The sequence below is a fragment of the Misgurnus anguillicaudatus genome, chromosome 8, assembly GCF_027580225.2.
Source record: "Misgurnus anguillicaudatus chromosome 8, ASM2758022v2, whole genome shotgun sequence".
Lineage (NCBI taxonomy): Eukaryota > Metazoa > Chordata > Actinopteri > Cypriniformes > Cobitidae > Misgurnus > Misgurnus anguillicaudatus.
This window is the reverse complement of record NC_073344.2, coordinates 31,900,210-31,923,162: the sequence shown is the minus strand read 5'-3', so window position 1 is coordinate 31,923,162 and position 22,953 is coordinate 31,900,210. Positions and strand designations below refer to the sequence as shown.

The window sequence follows — 22,953 nt, the reverse complement described above, 5'->3', positions numbered from 1 at the left end:
AATGATGAAGGCTTAAACAAACCAACTGCAGTTTGATTGATATTAATTAGAATGCAAAATCAAAAAACAAGATTTTTGAAAAGAAAATGTTTTAGTTATTTTGTTTTGGAACCCAAACTCTTTATTTACACAAGATTAAAGAACAGTCTTCTTCAGGCATCAGTCAGTATTTAGTGTGACCTTGGCACTAAACACATTTTGAGCTTTTGTGAGGAGACTGAAGTCACTCGATTAGAATTAGAAATTAGGATTTAAGAGATCCTGCAGTTGCCTGCTATTGCTCAAGGAAGGGGAGTTTACCTTAAATAGGCTACTTTGACACTTCAGATTATACTTTTATATTGTTTTTAATAATACATACAAATTTCCTGCATTTTCTGGTTGTAGCCTATTCTAATAGAGAGACTGGGAAATAATTATATAAGATTATTTTTATACCATTATACCATTCAAATAAGACTTTTGCTGAACATTTGCACATTTATATCACCAACAACATGAATAAAACTACAGTACAACCATGATCTGCTGACCACAGGGTGCGCCTGTGTCGGTAGTGCTTTCTGACACTACAACGCCATCGTGCGTCAAGAAACGTTACTGCTTTTACACTGGGATGGGCAGTGAAAGCGCTTCTCCGTGCACAAGAACAGACGGATGTCATTTATGAAATAAATACACTGCGATTCACAGGGTGAGTAATGCGATGTGTCTTTTAAACATTAATCTCGCTGATGACCATACAAGCGATTATATGTAAGGGCAGATATTTCGCCTGATTGAAGTCGGTAATTGGCCATCACATGAACCCAAAAGCGACTGATCTGGCCTATTACAGACTAGACATCTCTAACGCTGTCTGATGCGTAATAACATGCATAGCATGCTTATTTAACAAATATTTATACGTATGTGTTTATTTGTACATAGCCTATCACACCGCCCGTCACGTTTGTGTCATACATACGCACCTGATACAGTATGTATCGATCATGATATTCGATATAGTGTATATGAACCTGATAATAAAATATTCGGTGGGACCGATTGTCACCTAAAATAAACATCAGATCTTGCAGTACTGCTGCATAAAGCATGACAATTGCTAAGAAGTAAAGGCGGAGATTTGACGCGGAAACGTAAGTGATGCTTATGACTAATGATGATGCATTGATCTATATAAAGACGATTCCCACATCTGAGGCATGTTAAACATTTTTTAAATTGTTGTAAACAATAATGTAATGCAAAACCCAATTATTCAAAAATTGTTATTAAAATAGATTATTGATGGTTGTTATTATAATAAGAAAATATTCCAGCCCATATGGCAAAAAAATATATATTTTTAAATATACAAAAAAATGCCAAAAATATATGTGCTGAAATATGTTTACAAAAAATTTTTTTCACCAATGTATTTTTTGGCATTTTTTTCTATATTTTAAAATATATTTTAAAAATAAATATTATTCACGTTGCATTGGAAGAAAAACTTTATATGTTACAAACCTGTAAACATAACAAATTAAATATATTTTCAACTGGAAAAAAATATACTTATAACTTATACATAAGTATACATTATATATACTTTATACATTTTATACAGACTTTTATATTTTGACCAGAAAAATATATATTTTTTGCCGTTATGGGTTTTAAAATTAGAAATGTAGCCCCTGAAATAAATTTTAAAATATATGTAAATATATGAAGCTTAAATATATTCAAAATATATTTAATTAAGCTTTACTTTCTACAAAATGTATTCAGCATATATTTTTGCCCAAAGAAATGTACTGATTATTATGATAGACTATAGGGCTGGGCAATATTGATCAAAATTCATGGTAATATGATGATGTACGATGAATATCTTTAAATTTTCTGCAAAGTTGAATGACTGTTTACATTCAAGTTAAAGCCTCTATCCGGCTTTATTAAAAAAGCACATGATGAAGATAAAATTTTAAGTTTTCCTGCAACAGCTGCAAAACGTCCTGTCTTGTGTTTTCCCTGTCCAGGTCTTTTATTTTAAAGTGATGTCTCTGTTTGCCATGATTGTAGTTCTTTGTAGTTCTTTTGATCATTGGTCCTCGTGTTGATTGTATCCCAGGTGTGTATTGTTTCCTTGTTACCTCCTGTCTATTAATAGAGGGCATGCAATGATGTCACTTTTCCACGTGACCACGCCGGAACTCGCCCTGTTGAGTGGCAAACGTTCAACAAAATGGGTGGTTTTCATAGTGGGTGCTGCGAAAATGCCAGTAAAACGGACTATTATCAGCTTAAATTGAATTTAGTTGGACTTGATAGCAGAGGTGGACAATACTAACTTACATTAGTTACATTTTCCAAGCATCTGTGCTTTATTAGGTTGTTTGTATTGGAAAAAACATTACTTCACTACATTCTAAAGCAGGGGTGGGGAACCCTGGTCCTGGAGGGCCACTGTCCTGCAGAGTTTTGTTCCAACCCTAATTAAACACACCTGAAAAATCTAATTAAAGTCTTTAGGATCACCTGGAAATTAAATTCAGGTGTGTTTGATTAGGGTTGGAACTAAACTATGCAGGACAGTGGCCCTCCAGGACCCAGAGTTTCCCACTCCTGTTCTAAAGCATAGAATCATACTGTGTATTTTTTAATATTGCATATTAAAATTTATTTAATACCTAATTATATTTAAATTGTGTACTTTTACTTGAGTAAAAGTATGTTAATGTACTTAAATATTAAATGTAAAACAAAAATGTATTATTTCTGAAATGTAATAAGAGTAAAAATTATGATAATATGCTTTGGAATGTTTTCCAAAGAAAAACATGGATAAAATACAAATACTTGAAAAAAATACTTTTAAGTAGAAAGTAAAACCTCTGCTTGATAGTGACACTATCAACTTATCAACCCACCTGTGGTCTGTGGACATTGGCATGAACGATCAATTTACTTCTCCTTTCTGTGTTTTTTGTCAAGCTGTAAAACGATAGCTCAGAATTCTTGTTTATCTGTTAGTAAAGTCTATCGCACAACAGCTTTTTCCCATTTTGACGCGTTTTCACTGATTTTACACTGTACACAAATGCTGCTGCTCTGTCTTTTGCCACTCAGTGGGCATAACCACAGTTATTTTAACCAAAGGTGACGTCACGTGCATGCCCTCTATAAATGGCCCTAGTGCTTTAGTTGTTCTTTGTCAGTTGTTGTTGTTGTTGTTGGATGTAATGTGTTGATTCCCGTGTTTATGTATGTATTCACCACCTCAAGTATTACTTTGTTTTCTGTTTGCGTTTATTTTAATAAATCACTGCATTTGGATCCACTGTCTCTGCCTGCCTGTTTCTACACACGTTACATAACAACTGACCAAGGACTACTGAACACTAGGGCTATTTATAGACAGAACAAGAAACACCTGGGAAACAATCAACACGAGAACCAATGATCAAAAGAACTCCAAAGAACTACAAACATGGCAAACAAACATAGATATGTACACTAGATGTCGCCTTGGCTACGGCAGTTAATTGGACTGAATGCGTCAAACAGAGCCTCCATCTTGAAACAGGGGAACCCCGCATCAGCGTCATTGTAGGCAATGGTGTAACAGAAATAAAATGACCATAAATCGCGATTTTCTTGGATTTCTTTTGGTTCGTTTCAACAGTCAGACATGTATTTAGCATTTAGTCCAGGAAAAAATTTAAGTTTTGATTTTATGAAAATTTACTTTTTCTAACTGCAATGCATAGTGCTAGTAGGCCTAACATCCATACGCAGCACAAAAGTCCAACATCGTCCATGAATTCGAAGTACAGGCAGAGATGGCAGCTTAACCTAGATACTTCCTATGACAAGACCCCTGTTCTAAGATGGCGGCGGTTTTGACGCATGCTCAGAACCCCAAGGCGACATCTAGTGTATATATCTATGGCAAACAAAGACATCACTTCAAAATAAGAGACCTGGACAGGGGAAACACAAGACAGGACTGTGACAGCTGTTCTTATTTACTAGACCTGGTACAAAGTAGAAACTATCCTCAAAATATTAAAATGTTTCAGGAAGATTTACTCAACCTCAAGCCATTCTTGATGTATACGATTATTTTTTCAGACAAACTATCCCTTGTAATTCATGAGTCTAACAATGCTTGTATAAACTCTTCTGTGACCCCTAAAGAGAATGACCTAGAAAGAAATCCGGGGAAAAGAGGAGAGGATTGGTCGAGTCAAGATGAGTTTGACATCCTGGTTCTTGGTGAGTGGTGGGGGAACAAGGCACCGCCTACCCCGGGAAATGATCTTTGTGGGACGGGACGACTGTGAGCTTATGCTACAGGTGATTCAAACATTGTTACCTTATGTCCCTTTAAGTGTAGAGTCTTCTTCAACAAATTCTGGTTACACTAATATGTAATAACTAAATGTAATAAAAACAATTTTTAGAGCATTAATTATTGTAGGTTAATGTTCATTTATGAGTGCACTTGTGCATGTTCATGTCTAATACATCGATGTTAATTTGTCAAAAAAAAAAGGTAAATTAAAGCTGTAAGCAGCTATGAATGTGCCCTGGCACCCATGGCCATCGTCAGGCAATGGACTTAGAAAAGGAGTGAGTAGTGGGCGATTATGCCAATGGTATTTTGATGTGCCACATCTCCTGTTGGCAGCAGGTGGCGCAATAACTAAAACTGAATAGTGGCACATAAATGCCTTCAGTCCTAGAGTCTTATCAAGCATTAATTAGAGCACAGATTGAACCCTGTATGTTTAAGCTAATGTAAAACATGCCTGTTCATAATGCCAGCAGGTGGCGCTATGACTATAAATGAATATAGACGTTTCATCAAGTGCATTGCCGCAGTTATGCACCTGGTTTCCTAAAGACGAGGGAGTTGGCCATTGCTATGTGAAGGGAGGTTTGGCAGCCAATGTAGTTAACATTGTCCCTGTGTCAGCGTGGGTTTACTTGGGGTACTCCATTTTTTTCCCACCGTCCAAAAACATGTAAATTGGCAAATTGGAAATTTCAAATTGTCCCCCTCCCAACCTGTGTATGGATCAACTTGTCTGAATAAAACTTGTGTATGGATTAACTGATTCTCGCCATGAATATAGCCGTAGATGCTGGAGTGGCATAAAGAAATAAAGGAAGAAGAAGAAGTTAACATTGTGTCCATTATATAGTACAAATTTTACACAGTATGGCTCAGAGTAGTTTTTAATATAGTTTAGCTATGATTTGAACTAAGGTAATCTACTTGTTGTTTATTTAGCTTGTTATCAGAAATAAATAACTCTAAAATGACTCTGTTGTTATTGATTCTTTGTGGAACTTTACCGGAAGTTACGTTTGTTCTACGAAAACTGTTTTTGTTTATTTACATATGATGGTGATTCAACAAAACCTCTAGGAGGAGTTTGTTAAAGTATGACACCTGAAAATGCCAAAAACGGCCCAAAATAGCAGAAAAAACTAAAAATAGCTGACTTCCTGTTGGGTTTAGGGCTATGCTCCAAGGGACAAAAAGACAAACACAGTGTGAAGGCTGCTTCATTGAAATTTTGGAGGTCACACTATCGAGCCATTTTGCCAAATTCTGAACCCTACACCAGATGTAATTTTTCCCCACTCTTGTTTCGTGAATTTGCGAGCATGTTTAGAGCCCCAAAAATCTGATTCATTCTATACATTTGCTACCAATGTGCACCTTCAATGCACTAATATGGACCTCTGAGGTACGGTGTAAAGGTGTACTTTTTGAAAAGGTACCCCCCAGTTACAGCTAGATGCCATTTTTGACAATTTTTTTCTGACAGTGTACCTTATTTTTGGAAAGTGCCAGCCCATCTTATTCTACAACTCAGCATCCAGCAATCAGTCACGTGCTATTAATGCTCATAATAAAAAGCTGCACCTTCTCTTTATATTGACAGTCTCGCAGCGTAGACAAACAGCACGCTGTCATCAATTATGAAGTATGTGCAGACGAACATAAAGTTAAAGACCTGGGCAGTCTGAATGGGGTAAGAAATAAATTCCCTCAGTTTTATGAAAAACTTTCATCCATAAAAATGTTGTATTATGTCTCTTGGTATGACAAAGTATGTGTTAACAGCTAATCCTTCTTTTCTCTACTGTAGACATTTGTCAATGATGTTCGAATACAAGAACAGCAGTATATGACTTTGAAAATGGGTGACAAGCTACGGTTTGGCTATGATATCCTTTCAGATGCAAATAAAAAGTTCTCACTTATTTTTAAGTTGTGCAGTCAATGTGTAAATTGTTTTCTCCTTAACCCACCTTACATACCAACCTATTCACAGTGGTGCGTGGAGAGTTACATGTCCCAGAAGAGGCGCTGAAGGTAATGTGTCTGAAAGTCACCAGAAGAAAACAAGTCATTTAGACCAGTGCTTCCCAGTTCTGGTCCTCGAGCCCCCCCACCCAGAAAGTTTTAGTTGTCTCCTTATTTAAAACACCTGATTCAACTTATCAGCCTCCTTCCAAAATGGTAAACATGTCTCCCTAACAAGCTGATGAGTTAAATCAGGTGTGTTAAATAAGGAGACATCTAAAACTTTCTGGAAGGGGGGCATCGAGGACCAGGATTGGGAAACACTGATTTAGACAATTGTTATGTCATTCGTTTATCAGTATCAGTCAGAACTATTGGACTATGGCATCTTAAGTAACTTTATATTTACTTTGATTGACAGCATGAAAAGTACACCAGTCAGCTGCAGCTGACGCAAAAGCCCTCCTCATCAGTAGAAACCACCAAAAGTCCAGAGGTTAAAGGGGCAGAGGGAGGAAAAGAGACCAAACCATCTGAACCACCACCAAAGGCAGAGGAGAAGTTGCCAGGTGGGTAGAGGAACGTTTGTGTGTTAAACAGATTTAACAATATTACAAAGACTAGTGTCATCTTTGTGCAGGTGACATAGCTGCTCTCCACAGAGGAACCCCTCTGTATGGACAGCCATCTTGGTGGGGCGATGGTGATGCAGATGATGAAAATTCTTCGAAACATGACACAAAGGCTCCTGACCAAAAACAAACCAGGTGTGAAGCAGGTAAGATAATCTTTTCTAATGTTTAATCAAATTTATCAACATACAATCATTTGTGTAGTGACATTGGCGGCATACGAATGTTTCATGAATCTCACACGAACCCTGTCGTAAGATGATATTTAACCCTCAGGCCGTAAGGACAATCCAACAAAGCAGCAGGTTGGGCCAGGAACCACAGCCCAGAATCTGGGAACCCAGGAGCCAAGTTACTTTGAGATCCCTTGTAAGGAGACTCCACAAGTGGGATGTGGCACAGGAGAAACCCTTCCTGTTAGCACAGGGGCAGCAGCATCAGCTTCCACCATCACAGCGCAGGAGGGTGGAGTGCCTGGACACGCCTCCTTCACTATTGAGTTTGACACCGTGGCTTCAGGAAAAGGCAAGGACAAGGCTGTGAAGGGATCCCAAGACAATCGCCAACGCCCTAAAAGAGGGGGAGGGGAGGAGCTGAGTGCCTTGCAGGCTGCCATGGTGGCAGCAGAGGTTAAGGTGGCAGACTGGCTGGCACAGAATGAGCTGCCACTGACCCGCTCAGAATCTGTAGCAGAGGATGAAGGAGACAGCGTGAAAAGTGATGTTCCAGTGCAGCTGAAGAGCCTCAGAGGTAGCCTGAAGTTTAAATAATGTGCTGTATGTTGGGTGTATGTTGCTCAAAGAGACGTGTAAATGATGTAATGCCTTCTGGAAACCATTAGCTTTAGTCACAAGTCAATGGTCATCTGCTTTGCTTCAGTCTTTACTCTCTCACTCAGGCAGCAAGCATGAGGATGGCACTCAGAGTGACTCTGAGAATGCTTTGGGAGAACAGCTCAGCAGCCGAAGGGCGTTCCTGCAGGAGCGTTACAGAGGAAGGCAGGGTGTGTCAAGGACAGAAGAGCATTTCTGTAGGAGGGAAGATCTCTTCCAGCATAAACCATCATCTGCATCTAAAAAGATGGCACCAGTAGGGGGTGAGGATAGTGAAAAAGTTACCCGTTCTTCACCGCAGAAAGCCAAAACACCCAGACAGCAAAGTTCTGGGTCTCAAGAGATTACTAATAAAGGACAAATAGATGACCAAAGCGATAGAGGGACCTACACTATAGAGCTGGAAAATGGCAATGCTGAGGAAGAAGAGGCCAGGCGTATGATTGATAAGGTAGATGGACAGTAGCACCTAAAGTACGTTTGTTTCAATGGTTATAGACATCTATACATTTCATAGCATCAGTGAACGTGTTACATTTTAGGTGTTTGGGGTGGAGGATAATCAAGCCCTGACACAACTGCGTTTCCCAAAGCACCAAAGAGATAGAGGCACCATCTCTCCAAGATCTGGAACCATGGAAACAACACAAGCTGGTTATGTGGGTGCAGAGACAGAAGTATTTTTTAATATGTATCTCACTGTTCTGAAAAGCAATTTGAATAGTTACTAAAACCATGCATGTCTGGTACAAAACAATGTAACTGTCTAGGCTTCCATTCCAGATTGTTTTCCCCAGATGGTATTTATATGCTTTTATTCTTATATTCTTATATTTATATCTGTATACTTGCTGCTATACATTCAGATGTTAAAGATCTACAATAAACCATAAAAATAAAAGTGATATGTTTCCATAGGTGTTACCAGATGACTTGGTTGTAGCAGGTGGTCCAAGGTGGATCTCACAGTGGGCTAGCCTAGCTGCAAGTCATGTACGAACAGATCCTGAGGGGTCCGGGGCTGAACCCACTATGCTTACCACGGATAAAAAAGGTTTTAATCATGTTTGAACTATTATCAAACATTACAAAACAATTTTGGTTTTAAAACTTTTTCTTTCTTTTTCACAGAGGACACATCAGGACACTCAGAACGTAAGCGAAGGACCCTCCCACAGCTTCCCTCTGAAGACTCTGCTATGGAACCAGTGGCTCCAGACAGCCAAAGAAGACAATTCAGGCAAACAGTCCCTCTGTCTGAGAAACAGGACCTAGAACTTCAGGAGAAAGCAGATCAGTTTCATAGAATTTCCAAAGCTGGACAAAAAGTGGCAGAAACAACCTTAGCAAGCAAAGACTTAGATCGGTCCAAAGCGAGCAAGCAAGCTTCAACCAAAACTCATGACGTGGGGTGTAAGGTTGGTCAACAAGCACCTCAATCAAGACAGACTGTAGGGTGTGAGAAGAAACAAGATGATGGGAGACGGAAAAAAGTTGTGGAGGACAGGGAAAAGACTGGGAAGCCGCTATTGAGACAGGAAAGCTTTACAGTAGAAAGACCAAGTGCTAATGTTCCCCTAGAGCTCATACCTTGCATCGATGGGCCTGGTACCTCAGTCCAGCCAAGGGAAATGGGTGTTATCAGTGAGGCAATTGATGTTGTTAATATGCTAAAAGACTCAGAGGCTGTAGCTTCTTTTTTGGAAACCACTCTATCAGACCTTGCAGATCCACCCAGCTACTCCCTGGAGGGCTCTGTCTCACCTGAATCTGACATTGATACGACAAGCACTGTCAGTCAAGCTGGGGGAGAGGGAAGACGAAAAACAGCCCAAAGGAAACATTCCTCTGGAGGTCCAGATCGTGACACTAATAAGCACACCAGAGCAACTGAAAGGAAGAGCAAGACTCAGCCCGCTGGCTCAGCTGGATCAAGGGCTTGGACTTCTCTCGACCTAACAGATGATGACTTAAGCTCTTCTTTTACACAAGACACTACATCTTCCAAGAGACCACATGGCCGGGGACAAAATATCAGCTCTAGGGCCGAGCCTACAGGTGGCAAAACTAGAGGAGCAAAGACAGCAGTTGCTCCTGCACCGGTTACCTCTAAACCAAGCACCCAGCCCAGACCAACACGGGCTTCTCTCCTTCGCCGTGCACGACTGGGCGACACTTCTGACCATGACCTTGGAGATGCCGACCGTATGTCGGTCGCATCAGAGGCTTCTACCGCCAGTTCTACTTCAAGACCTTCGGCTGGCCGTAGGACTCTCTCTCGGATTGAGGCGCTTGCGCAACCACGAAGGCCAAGAGTGTCTTCGCCTTCAGCTCGGAGTGATTCAGAGGCTACATCAGGCAGGATCAGGGGTTTCACCCCACGCCCAGCCCCGGAGAGTGCACTGCGCCTGGGTCTCCGGTCCACAGCACCCTCTTCCACTGTGGTAGTCCCTAGAGCCAGAGCGAACAGTGCTTCCAAGTTGCCTGATAAGTGTGCTGGTGCTCCTCATGTTCAAAGTACACCAGCAGGTAAGACCTTGGAGCAGCTTATCCAAATATGAAAATTCTGTCCTGAACCCCTAAGATATTGGGTTGGGTATTCGACAACAAACTCATACTGTTATATTTTAAGAATAAAAGCGGTCAAATAAAACAAACCTTTTTGTATGTCTTCCTCATAGCAAGTGGAAAATGGCGCCGTGTACCCATTGAATATGCTTCTACCTCGGAGGATGAGTATGGCTCGAACCGTCACCCCACTCAGCACACCCGTCTACGTCCAATAGCTCCACAGGTGGCTCAGTTAGGGGGTTCAGCCCCTGCGACACCCAGCCCTGGTGGTGTCTTCATGCTGCGACACCAGTCCAGCAGAGAACAGGATGATTATATGAGAGACTGGACTGCTCACAGTGAAGAGATTGCCAGGTAACTACAAGGCCTAAAACATTACCATCAACATTACCTGCACTATTGCAGTTTAGTGCAGTGGATGTTTACTTCAAATCAATGAATTTTGACTTTTCAAAATTAGCAAATGGATGAATTACCGACTTAAGAAACTGTACTTACACTTCAATGGAAACATTTATACAAAATAGTTACATACTCAAACCCCATTCACACCCCCAGCGGCTTTGTCACTACGCAATGAACGTCACTACTGCTTAAATGTTGTCCCACGTCATTAGGTGTTGGCATCTAATCAGTTTTAAGCAACTTAAAATATCACTCTACAAAAAAGATTGCATATAAATTACACTACTACATAATGTCTCATATGAAAAATGGATAAGCAAATGCTCTATCCCCATGCAGCCATCTATCAGTGCTGAAGTTGTAAAAGCTATCTAAGCTCTCCCACACAAACACCAAATTAATAGGCTTATGGTCATTATAACAATTTTTAATATATAAATGTCCTTGTATGTGGCCAGAAACATGCATAAAATCAGAAAACCGATTAACTTTTCTCTGTTGCTGACACCTTACCAGATTAGATGATTCAAGACTGATCACATAAGTTTTGCATTTGCATACTGTAGGGTTACCTTTTTCATTTTTTTTTGTAAAATATTTAGGTATGCCTTCATCTGCTCAACCATCGGCTCTTACTGAAAATGAATAAGTTCATTACAGACATTTTAAAGAAGGGTGATGAATACAGAAATGTATATTTAGTCCATAATCTTATATTCTGTTCCAGAATCAGCCAAGACCTGGCAAAGGATTTGGCCATGCTGGCACGCGAGATTCACGATGTTGCTGGTGAGATTGACTCTGTTAGTCCCTCCTCTGCACCCTTAACTTCGGTAAGATTACAGCCCATGGGCACACCCCAGCCCCCATCCCCAATTTAAAAACACTGCCCTACACACTCATCTACTATTTCCTACATAGTTCACTAATTTAGTTCACTCGACTGAGTGAATGAAAACGAGTGAGTGAATTTAGACACTTGAGCCGGAACTGCCGCAGTGTGTTGAGCCATCTTCGGCTGAGATGCGAGAATTAATTCGCTGCAAGCCTCAGTGGTTGAGTAGCGGCTAGCTGTAAGTGTACATCGGTTGTACACTCATTATTGCGGTGTGTTGTGGAGTTGAATGAGTGCAAAATAACGTCCATTATCACTTCGGACACCATTAAAAAATGGATGTCCCCTTAAATAGTGCATTATTTATAGTAGGCTACTTCGGACACAGCCCTTGACTAACAGGACAGCTGATTTGGTGGTTGCCAAGCAACATAAAAACCTGCAGTGCACTGCCTTTTCTAAATTAATAAAAAGTCAACAAATAAAGGCAGTGTCAAACCTGATCCGTACCTCGGGCACAGTAATATTGACGGATTAAGTTTTTGACGAGGTCGAAGTGCTGCAAACTAAGTGCTCTTCCACAATACAATATAGTTCTCATTTTAATCCACTTAAAAAATCGCCACGTTTTATTTTGTGCCACCATACTTTCTCGTGTAACTACTCATGTAACAGTCTTTAGGGAAAACATGGAAGTGTTTGGTGGCTTCTAAATTCATCCCTGTTTGGATCCTAAGGAATGAATGGGGCTAGGCTAAATGCTAACACATTCACGATGCGCTGTACAAAGATTAAGTGCACGCATTGAAATAAAAAGATATGTATTTATTCGTCTAAGTTGAGGTAAGAACATAGTAAAATATTGAAAAACGGTAGCGTTTTCCTTTAAGATGTTTAATGTAGGTAGCCACTTTCTGTTACTAAATCTTAGATGCTGTTAATATATAGGTTAAGTCAGGGTAAGCATTCTCTGTGCCAATATCTCAGGTTGAGGACCGTGTGTTTGAGGACGTCCTTGGCAGTGCTCCAGAAATCAGTAGCAAAGGAGTAGAATTAAGACCTCGTGGTGTTATCAGCAGTCAGGATTCTCGATCCATCCGCCGTCGTACCTGGAACCGAGATGAGGTGAGTTATCTTTAGCTTTGGGTAACATAAAAAAATGGTATGTCAAGCAAAGGCTATATGGTTACCCTTAAAAATGTACATTCAGCAGTAGTTCTCAATTATTGATTGTCAATCTTAAAATGTAGACCGAGGGGCAACCTTCCAATCTCTCTGATAAAGCCAATACGGAGGTGACTTCAATTGAAACTGCAATTCATCAACTGGCCGCTGGAGTCCCCTTTAAAGGTGTATTGTCGTTGCATTACACCGTGTTGACCAGTGGATGTCGCCAGCGAGTGGCTTTTTTAGAAGTCTTGTGTCTTTCATCACTGGTACTGCAAGAATATAAAACTTACTTTAATTGCTGCCTGTGTTTCACAAGAGGGCGCTGTATTTACTTTTGTGAAAATCTTGTCATCAGGGATTCAACATCTGACACTAATAGCATAAGAAAAAAGAAAAATTACCTGCATAACAAAAAGTGCTACTCTCTGCTTATTCTGCATGCATAGGGTGTACTGGACAGTTTGTTGCTGGCATCGGTTTCCCAGCTCTCAGCAAAAATCAGACAAGCTGTGGAAAAGACAGCCAACAAAATCAGGTACTCTTACTTCATTCATTATAAAACTTTGGTTTATCATTTTAAAATGGGGCTTGTGATTACTGCAGCCATGATTTTGATTAGATTTATTCTGCACAGTGCAAAATGTTTATGGTGTTTTAGTTTAATAAGGTCATTGTCACATTTTGAATGAGTTTTGCCACCATTCCTGCAGGATTTTATTCAAAGACAAGGACCGAAAGTGGGAAGAGATTGAGAGCAAACTGCAGGCAGAGAATGAGGTGCCTCTCCTCAAGACATCCAATCAGGTTAGAAGGAAATGTTTCGTAAATTCCATTAGCTTAAAATTAGGGCTGTCAAACATTAAATGCGATTAATCACATACAAAATAAAAGTTTGTTTTTACATAATATATGTGCGTGCACTATGTGTAAATATTTTGTATACATTCATGTATGTTTTTTAGAAACATTTTACACACACACACACACACACACACACACACACACACGCATTCTGGTTTCCATGTTTTGTGGGGACATTCCATAGACGTAATGCATTTTATACCGTACAAACTGTATATTCTATTCCCCTAACCTACCCCATTCCCTAACCCCAACCATCACAGAAAACTTTCTGCTACTTTACATTTTTAAGAAACATCATTCTGTTTGATTTATAAGCTTGTTTCCTCATGGGGACATCAAAATGTCCCCACAAGGTCACAAAAACACTGGTATTCTATCTTTGTGGGGACAATTGGTCCCCAAAACGTGATAATTACCAGGTACACACACACACACACACACACACACACACACACACACACACACACACACATATATAAATCTTTTTTAAATATATTTAATAAATAAATAATATATACATAATTATTTTGTATTTATTTATACATGCATCTATTTTGCATACATACATATGCAGACACAAACTTTTATTTTTTATGCGTTTAATTACGATTAATCTTTGGACAGCCCTACCTAAAATGTGATTTTATGGTGATTTTCAATTTGTTTTTCACCACAAATTAGATTTTTTGTGGTCTCTAATCAGAATTGTTTGATTTGATTATAGGAAGTAGTATACAAATAGGTATTTGGACACCGTGCTGTTTTGCTGGTGCTTCCACTTGGAGATCATGGAGGGGTCTGAAATTGTCATCGTAGGTGCATGTCCACTGTGAGAGACATAATCTAAAAAATAATCCAGAACTTTTTTTAACTAATACTTGGTATGATACAGCTGCAAATAAGTATTTGAACACCTCAGAAAGTCAATGTTAATATTTGGTACAGTAGCCTTTGTTTGCAATTACAGAGGTCAAACGTTTCCTGTAGTTTATCACCAGGTTTTCACACACTGCAGGAGGGATTTTGGCCCACTCCTCCACACAGATCTTCTCTAGATCAGTCAGGTTTCTGGCCTGTCGCTGTGAAACACAGAGTTTGAGCTCCCTCCAAAGATTCTCTATTGGGTTTAGGTCTGGAGACTGGCTAGGCCATTCCAGAACCTTGATATGCTCCTTACAGAGCCACTCCTTGGTTATCCTGGCTGTGTGCTTCGGGACATTGTCATGTTGGAAGACCCAGCCTTGACCCATCTGCAATGCTCTAACTGAGGGAAGGAGATTGTTCTCGCAATACATGGCCCCGGTCATCCTCTCCTTAATACAGTGCAGTCGCCCTGTCCCATGTGCAGAAAAACACCCCCAAAGCATGATGCTACCACCCCCATGCTTTACAGTAGGGATGGTGTTCTTGGGATGGTACTCATCATTCTTCTTCCTCCAAACACTTTAGTGGAATTATGACCAAACAGTTCTATTTTGGTCTTATCTGACCACATGACTTTCTCCCATGACTCCTCTGGATCATCCAAATGGCCATTGGCAAACTTAAGACGGGCCTGGACATGTGCTGGTTTAAGCAGGGGAACCTTCCGTGCCATGCATGATTTCAAATCATAACGTCTTAGTGTATTACCAACAGTAACCTTGGAAACGGTGATCCCAGCTCATTTCAGGTCATTGACCAGCTCCTCCCGTGTAGTTCTGGGCTGATTTCTCAACTTTCTTAGGATCATTGAGACCCCACGAGGTGAGATCTTGCATGGAGCCCCAGTCCGAGTGAGATTGACAGTCATGTTTAGCTTCTTCCATTTTCTAATGATTGCTCCAACAGTGGACATTTTTTCACCAAGCTGCTTGGCAATTTCCCTGTAGCTCTTTCCAGCCTTGTGGAGGTGTACAATTTTGTCTCTAGTGTCTTTGGACAGCTCTTCGGTCCTGGCCATGTTAGTAGTTGGATTCTTACTGATTGTATGGGGTGGACAGGTGTCTTTATGCAGCTAACGACCTCAAACAGGTGCATCTAATTTAGGATAATAAATAGAGTGGAGGTGGACATTTTAAAGGTAGACTAACAGGTCTTTGAGAGTCAGAATTCTAGCTGATAGACAGGTGTTCAAATACTTATTTGAAGCTGTGTCAGACAAATAAATAGTTAAACAATCATATATTGTGATTTCTGGATTTTTTTTAGATTATGTATCTCACAGTGGACATGCACCTATGATGACAATTTCAGACCCCTCCATGATTTCTCAGTGGGAGAACTTGCAAAATAGCAGGGTGTTCAAATACTTATTTTCCTCACTGTATGTGGTTTAAAAGCATGTTAATGCTGTCTAAATGATGAGATTGAATATTATTGAATTACATAAGGTAACAAAATACGCTGAAAAGACAAGCATGAATTTCCATGCTGTTTCAAGCCATTATTTACCATTATGCCTTTATACCCTTACAGAAAAGCCACAAGTCCAAAAACATGTGTCTAAATGTAAAAAAAAATTTTTTGGAAGGTTTTAAAGTGAATCATATATTCACATTGTCCAAATGTGGTCCCGTTGGTTTTTCCATAGGAATTTACATGAAATTCCTTGCTTCAGTGATGAAATGTTTTGAAATGTTTCAGAAGCATTTGCAGGCAGAATGTGTATCTGACTGAGTATCACTAAATCAGAAGAGTGTTTTTGGAAGATATCACGTATTTCTCTTCTCTGGCTGTGGCATTCTCCTTGTGCTGTTGATAGATATCAGAGTTCATACATCACAGACCTTTCAGTTCAAGATCTCTCAATTTAATTAGATTGCTTGCCGGCACATACAGTAGATCAGGCCTGAAGCACAGCACCTCTGCTCAGTGAATGGGCCGTAAATCTCGCTCTGTACTTCAGACTGCCCTCAGCTGAACTCTGGGAACTTCTGAAAGGAAGTTTTGGAGCATTGGAGAAACACACATGGAAATAATAGTAAATCTTTGAATCTTTTAAGGTTACAGAATGTTAAATATTCATATTATATTCATAATAAATGAGATTAAAGCAATAAGCCACAAGCGACAGGGATTTTAGTGATTTTGTGTAAGGGACATCCTCCAGTGCAGGGGTCCCCAACACGTCGCTTGCGAGCTACTGGTAGCTCGCGTCTTAATTGAAGGTAGCTCGCTGGCGGGTTTATTTTTTTATTTATTTTCTGTGGTTATGGCGCATTTGGATGTCTGGTTAGTGTGGTAGTAAAGACTTGGTACGTGTTTGACGTCGCGTTGAGCTGTGTAGACCGGCGTATTATATGACATCAGTAATTTAACATGTATGATTCAAAAACAAACAGATAAGTCCGCGCACCCGCGCTGGACAATCCGCGCAACGCGGTGAAGCCCGTGCCGCGGCAACCGGACGTTCCGCACAACGCTGTGAAGCACGCGCCGCGGCAACCAGACGATCTCCGCAACGCTGTGAAGCCCGCGCCGTGGGAACCGGACGATCCGCGCAACGCTGTGAAGCCCGCGCCGGGGCAACCGGACGATCCGCGCAACGCTGTGAAGCTCGTGCCGTGGCAACCGGACGATCTGCGCACATCTCGAGTCGAGGCACTATGGTTAAAATGAATGCCGTAATTTTCGGATTCATTTTTGATAAAACGAAAATACAGTCGTCGTCACAGTTTCAATGGGTTATCATCTCATATTTAAACATCAAATGTCAAGAGATACCAGAGAGCCATACGTGACATACATGCACATCCCTATTATGAATCCAAAAGCAGTAAATACTCTATGTTTGGATCATCTTTCTAAATCTGATCTTTAATAATAGATTTTTTTTATTCAAAATATGGTATTTTTGGACGAATCCTACAAGAGGTGATAAAAAAGTATAAAGACAACATTAAAGTTTCTTTGTTGTTGTAGGATGTGTTCTTTCATTTGATGTATTGTATGTTTATGTTTAAAGAAAAAGCATTTTCTGGAAGGTATTACAATTTTGTGAAAAAAAAAATGCTTGCACTGGCTGGCAACTTAAAAAAAAAAAAATGCTGGCAGGAAAGAGTTCAAATCACTGGTGTCTATTAACTCACAAATTTAGGTGTAACGTGACACAAGTAGCTCTCGACCACTTTTATTTTTTAGAAAGTAGCTCTCCAATGAAAAAAGGTTGGAGACCCCTGCTCCAGTGTCTAACCAAGTGGTTCTGTTGAACAAAAGGGAGTTGAACAAATTCAGAAGTAAATTGACAAAACTGGAGAAATACAATCCAGGTTCATTTAGGTTAATCTGCTTCATGGAGCTTATGTATTTATAAATACACACATACATGTATACATTTAAAAAAAAATATATATTTATGTATATATTTTTTATTTATATAATATATTTATATATTTGTTGTCAATGTACTTTGGAGGGATGTTCTGATGTTAACTATGGCTAAAGTTTTCATGACAATTATTGTAAAATTGTACAGTGGGTTACACCTTAGTGTATGTGGGAGTTAGAGACTGGACAAGATTCACATTTGTCATAATATGTCATGCATATTTCTATACATATCCATTAGACTTTTTTCTAAATCTGTCCTGAATTAGAAAATTGCTTCCAGGTAAATTTTGACTTTCTCTAACGAATGTGCATCTCATGAATTGGCAAGTATACTACAGTATAAATAGCTGGAGCACAACACAATGGTACAATGTCTGACAATGGAAGGACAAAGTTGTATTGGGATGACTGGCCCATAAAATACAGAGCGTCTTGTCACCTTTTTAGACACTCTCTACAGGGATCTCATCCCTGAACAATAGAGGGGTCAGATTGGAGATGACCTGCCAAAGTACGTGATAGTTTGGGACAATGTCAGTTCCATTGCAGATAGAAAGTATCGCCAGCCACATACACAGATGACCCGACTGCCTGCCGTGGACGCGGCGTGTGATGACATCACGGCAGATGCCTGCAGAGGCTGATAAAACACTAAAAGATTCTTTCAACACTGCATCGCAAAAGAAGATATTTCTTGCGATGGGGATGAGAATTTGTGGCCCAACAGACAGGAATAGGTGTTCAAAGACTGCACTGTAATTCCTACTGCACTGCATGCATAGTTTTCCCTAAGGAGATTGTCCTGTGTTCACATTTCTACTTTAGTTTTTCTTTGTGCTATGCAGTGTTGTCTTTTCCTTTCTGCATCACAATGACATGGTCTGTTAACAAATTACAGTACAAACAGTAAAAGCGTAAATGTAAATATTGACGTCTCTTGCAGTCTAACTACAAATTACAATTATTGTCATGAAAACTTTAGCCATAGTTTACATCAGAACATCTATAATATACACTGTTATATTGACAACATGACTAGGCAATCTGACTGTCTTATCTGTACACAATGACACAAGGACTTGTCATTCTGATGGCACTGACTTGTTCGTTGACCCAGATATTTACTTTTGAGAGATGAATGGATTTTGCAGGTAATCCATGGTGTTTTTCTATTTGTACGAATTGTTTTGAGAAATGCACTTACTGTTTTGCAAATGCCGAGGATGATTCAAGAAATGTACAAAAGCGACTAAGAAAAACTGTAAAACTTTTTTTCTGAGTGTGTCTGCCAAATTAATAAATGTATAAAAAAATTAAGTTTTTGAAATTAATAACTTCTAATAAAAAAAGCTGTCAATAAAAACTCATAATAGATGGGAACTTCTTAAATACTGTTATAAAAGCATCACAGAGTGAGACCTAAGATGTAGATCCTAAAATATGACACGTTAGAGGTCTTCACGAGTCCAAAGAAATGTACCTGAACCTGACGTGCATAAACTTTTTTTTTTAAAGAAATACCGGACCCGAAAGAAACTCAACAAAATTAGGCAGAGTCCAACCCATTTTTTAAACCCCACCTGACCCGGATATAAACGGCACTGACGTGTGCAGCATGGCATGCACCAGTCAGACAGAAGGAAACCCCGGTGGCCCCACAACCATTTTGGCTTGGGTTTCTGGTCGGACCTCTGGTTTCAGATCTAATTGGTCCTGTGAAGACCTCTATGACACAGTTTTGGTTAATTTTGGATTATTTTAGTCTCAACACAATTCCCAAAAATTCATCTTATGTTGGACAATTAAATTTACTATATAAACCTCATTATTTTTTCACCCTCAGGAGATCTCTTCAATACTACAGAACCTGAAAAAAGTAGAACGACACTTGCTCGGTAAGCAGAACTAAGGATTTATGTTTATTACATACAGGTTTTGTTAGATGGATGGATGGATGGATGGATAGATGGATAAGTAGATGGATAGATATGCAGATAGATGGGTAGATGGATAGTTGGATAGATGATAGATGCATTTATTGATAAATGGATGGATGGTTGGATAGATGATATGGATGAATAGATGATAGATGGATAAGTAAATGAGTAGATAAGTGGATAGATATGCAGATATATAGATGGATGGATGGATGATATGCAGATATATAGATGGATGGATGGATGGATGGATGGATAGATGGATAGATGGATAGATAGATGGATAAATAGATGGATGGATGGATGGATGGATGATTTTTGTCATTTTTGTCCTGTATTGATGTTCCTGTGTTCCCTGTATTCACCGTGTCATTCCTCGTGTTTTTGTCATTAAATGTTATTTATTTTTGAACTTTGCATTTGCGTCCTGTCACTCCTACCGTGTCATGACTGAATAATCCGGCCAAACTGCACGCAGCAAGTTCACGGAGGGCGGCTCCCCCAGGAGTTTCGTCTAGGGGGAGTAGTGACATCGGGGTTCATTCCCCATCAGCCCCGATGTCTCTTGGGGACCACCGTGAGCGATCGTTCGCTCCTGCGGGTCTGCGGGAGGAGGATCGGCCCAGGTGGTCCCCCAACAATTGGGTCGTCGTCGACGGTCCCTCGGAGGACCACCGTTCCGTTCCGCTCGTAGGGGGATCCAGTACGGACCACGCCCGATCATTTCCCCGGGGTTGCTACCGAGTGAGGGTCTCCGTTTCCGCGAGGGGACGGGAGATGACTTCCGGGGGGCATCTGATCGTCGACGATTCCCAGAAGGGGGGTAATTCGTCTGCCTTGGTTCTCGGAGCGATCGCTCCGGTTCTCCTGGCGCAGTCCGTCCCACCGTCCCGTTGGTTTCATCCCGGCAGCTGCCGGCTTCGCCAGGGTCCCCAAGCCCTCCATCCCTCCCTTGGACTCTCGCTACCAGACTTTGTTTTTGTTTTGTTTTTATGTGAGTGTCTGGTAGCCACTCGTAGAGGGAGGGGTTATGTCACGGCTAGTCCGTGACATGTTTTGTGTTTTGCACTTATCCGTTTCACCTGGACTCTCATGGACTCATTACGCCAACACACCACACCTGTTGTATGTTTGATTGTGTTTGAATTTATACGCCTTTGTTCTGTCAGCCTGTGCCGGATTATTGTCATTGCTACCTCGTCTGTTCCCTGTATTGATGTTCCTGTGTTCCCTGTATTCACCGTGTCATTCCTCGTGTTTTGTCATTAAATGTTATTTATTTTTGAACTGTGCGTTTGCGTCCTGTCACTCCTCCCGAATCATGACAAATACATAATTTAGATAGATAGATGGATGGACAGATAGATGTATGTATATATGGATGTATGGATGGATGGATTGATGGATGGATGGATGGATGGATGGATTGATGGATAGATATGTAGATGGATGGATGGATAGATGGATGGATAGATGGATTGAGGGACTGATATGTAGATGGATAGATAGATTGATTGATTGATTGATTGATTAATGATACTCAATAAATAATTTCTTCTTGAATTTTCCACCTCTAGTGATTGATATTATCGTAGACCCTGATGGCACTTTGGATGCTCTGAGCAGTTTGGGTTTGATCAGCCCACTGATGGCCGATAACAGAATCAGTCCTGGCACACAAGATCCAGCTGGCAGTCAGGATGGAGAAGGATCGGCCAGTACCACTGCATTACCCTCTGCATATTCAGAGGTCGCTGAACGAGATCTTGGCCTGCAGGAGAAGAACAAAGAGCAGCACACTGCCAATACAAACTAAATGACTGTAAAGAGTTTTCGCCGAGATCCTGCAATGGTTTAAAAAGGCCTGATCGACAGAGACTTATGTGAATAATGTAAGGTATGCTGTAAAACTTCCTATATGGCACTGCATTTAAAAGTCTGCTTGATAAATTCTATATATCAATGGACGTATTTTAAATAAAGAAAATATTTTGAAATATAAAACAAATACAACCCTATAGTCAGAATAATTAGTCAGTTCTGAATGGCAGTACTGTAGATGATGCGATTAAAGGGCACCTACTGTATGGTCCGATTCAGGATTTTACATTTCCTTTGGTGTGTAAGTGTGTATTAGTACATGTTATTGATATGCAAAAGGTACAAACCCCAAAGTAAACGATGGCGCGAGTTATTGTCTCCAATGTAAATCTCTTTTCTTGGACTACAACAAACACACAGATTGTAGGCAACAGTTTACTTCCTGGGATTAGTGATAAAGATCGACATTATCATAATTCCTCCCGCTTCGGTCTCAGCCCGTAAGTTAACTCCTGTACGCATTGCATTGTGAGCGAATCTTTCAAACATGGTAAGGAGCGTCACATTTCCAGCTGACGTCAGAGGTATTCAGGCCAATCACAACGTACAGATTAGCTGGCCAATCAGGGACACAGCGCTTTTCAAATCGATGAGTTTTGTACAAAATCATTACGTTTCAGGAAGAGAGTGAAATCTGGAACTTCAAAAATGTACGGTATGTGGAAAATATTGTGTTTTTTTAACCATAAACCACGCGAACACATTGTATTATACCAAATACTCAAAATAACGTTGTTTTTAGGAATGAAATAGGTGCACTTTAAAGTTATTGAGCACATGATCATTGATGAGGAAGTGTGATGTGAAGGATTAAAGCTATAGATTATCCAAAAATGAGATCATACTCTGATATTGTCAAGTTTTAGCCAATTTTTCTACTTTGTAAACAGGGTCCAAAATGAACACTTACCACATTGCCAGACGCTAATAAACATTGGCTTTGCTAAGTAAATACAACAAATTACTCCCCATTTGGATGATCGTTTAATTAACACATAGGTTTGCCAACTTTCCGACTCTGAAATATGGGACAAAAGGTGGCCTGCCTCAGCAGTGCGAAAATGGTTTTGTGTATACCAGGGGTAGGCAACGTCGGTCCTGGAGAGCCGATGTCCTGCAGAGTTTGGCTTCAGCTCTAATCAAACACACCTGACTAACTAATCAAGGTCTAAAGTGTCACCTGAAAACTACAGGTAGCCAC

General features: G+C 40.2%; 1 protein-coding gene across 1 annotated transcript; it reads left to right on the top strand.

The window, feature by feature from the left end:
* The first annotated feature begins 598 nt into the window (after positions 1-598).
* Positions 599-22,075, top strand: cep170ab (centrosomal protein 170Ab). Its single transcript, XM_073870706.1, has 19 exons — positions 599-694; positions 4,189-4,347; positions 5,949-6,038; positions 6,156-6,234; positions 6,324-6,382; positions 6,735-6,882; positions 6,954-7,091; positions 7,222-7,695; positions 7,844-8,229; positions 8,321-8,455; positions 8,697-8,832; positions 8,910-10,307; positions 10,460-10,703; positions 11,482-11,587; positions 12,577-12,714; positions 13,206-13,294; positions 13,470-13,563; positions 19,778-19,829; positions 21,449-22,075. The coding sequence occupies exons 2-19, from the start codon at positions 4,243-4,245 to the stop codon at positions 21,685-21,687; spliced, it is 4,110 nt and encodes a 1,369-aa protein (XP_073726807.1). The 5' UTR covers positions 599-694; positions 4,189-4,242; the 3' UTR covers positions 21,688-22,075.
* Positions 22,076-22,953: the final 878 nt, after the last annotated feature.

Coding starts and splice junctions, on each gene's coding strand:
- cep170ab (XM_073870706.1), top strand. CDS start 4,243: ATGAGTTTGACATCCTGGTTCTTGGTGAGTGGTGGGGGAACAAGGCAC. Junction 4,348..5,948: donor ACTGTGAGCTTATGCTACAG/GTGATTCAAACA, acceptor TTATATTGACAG/TCTCGCAGCGTAGACAAACA. Junction 8,833..8,909: donor GCTTACCACGGATAAAAAAG/GTTTTAATCATG, acceptor TCTTTTTCACAG/AGGACACATCAGGACACTCA.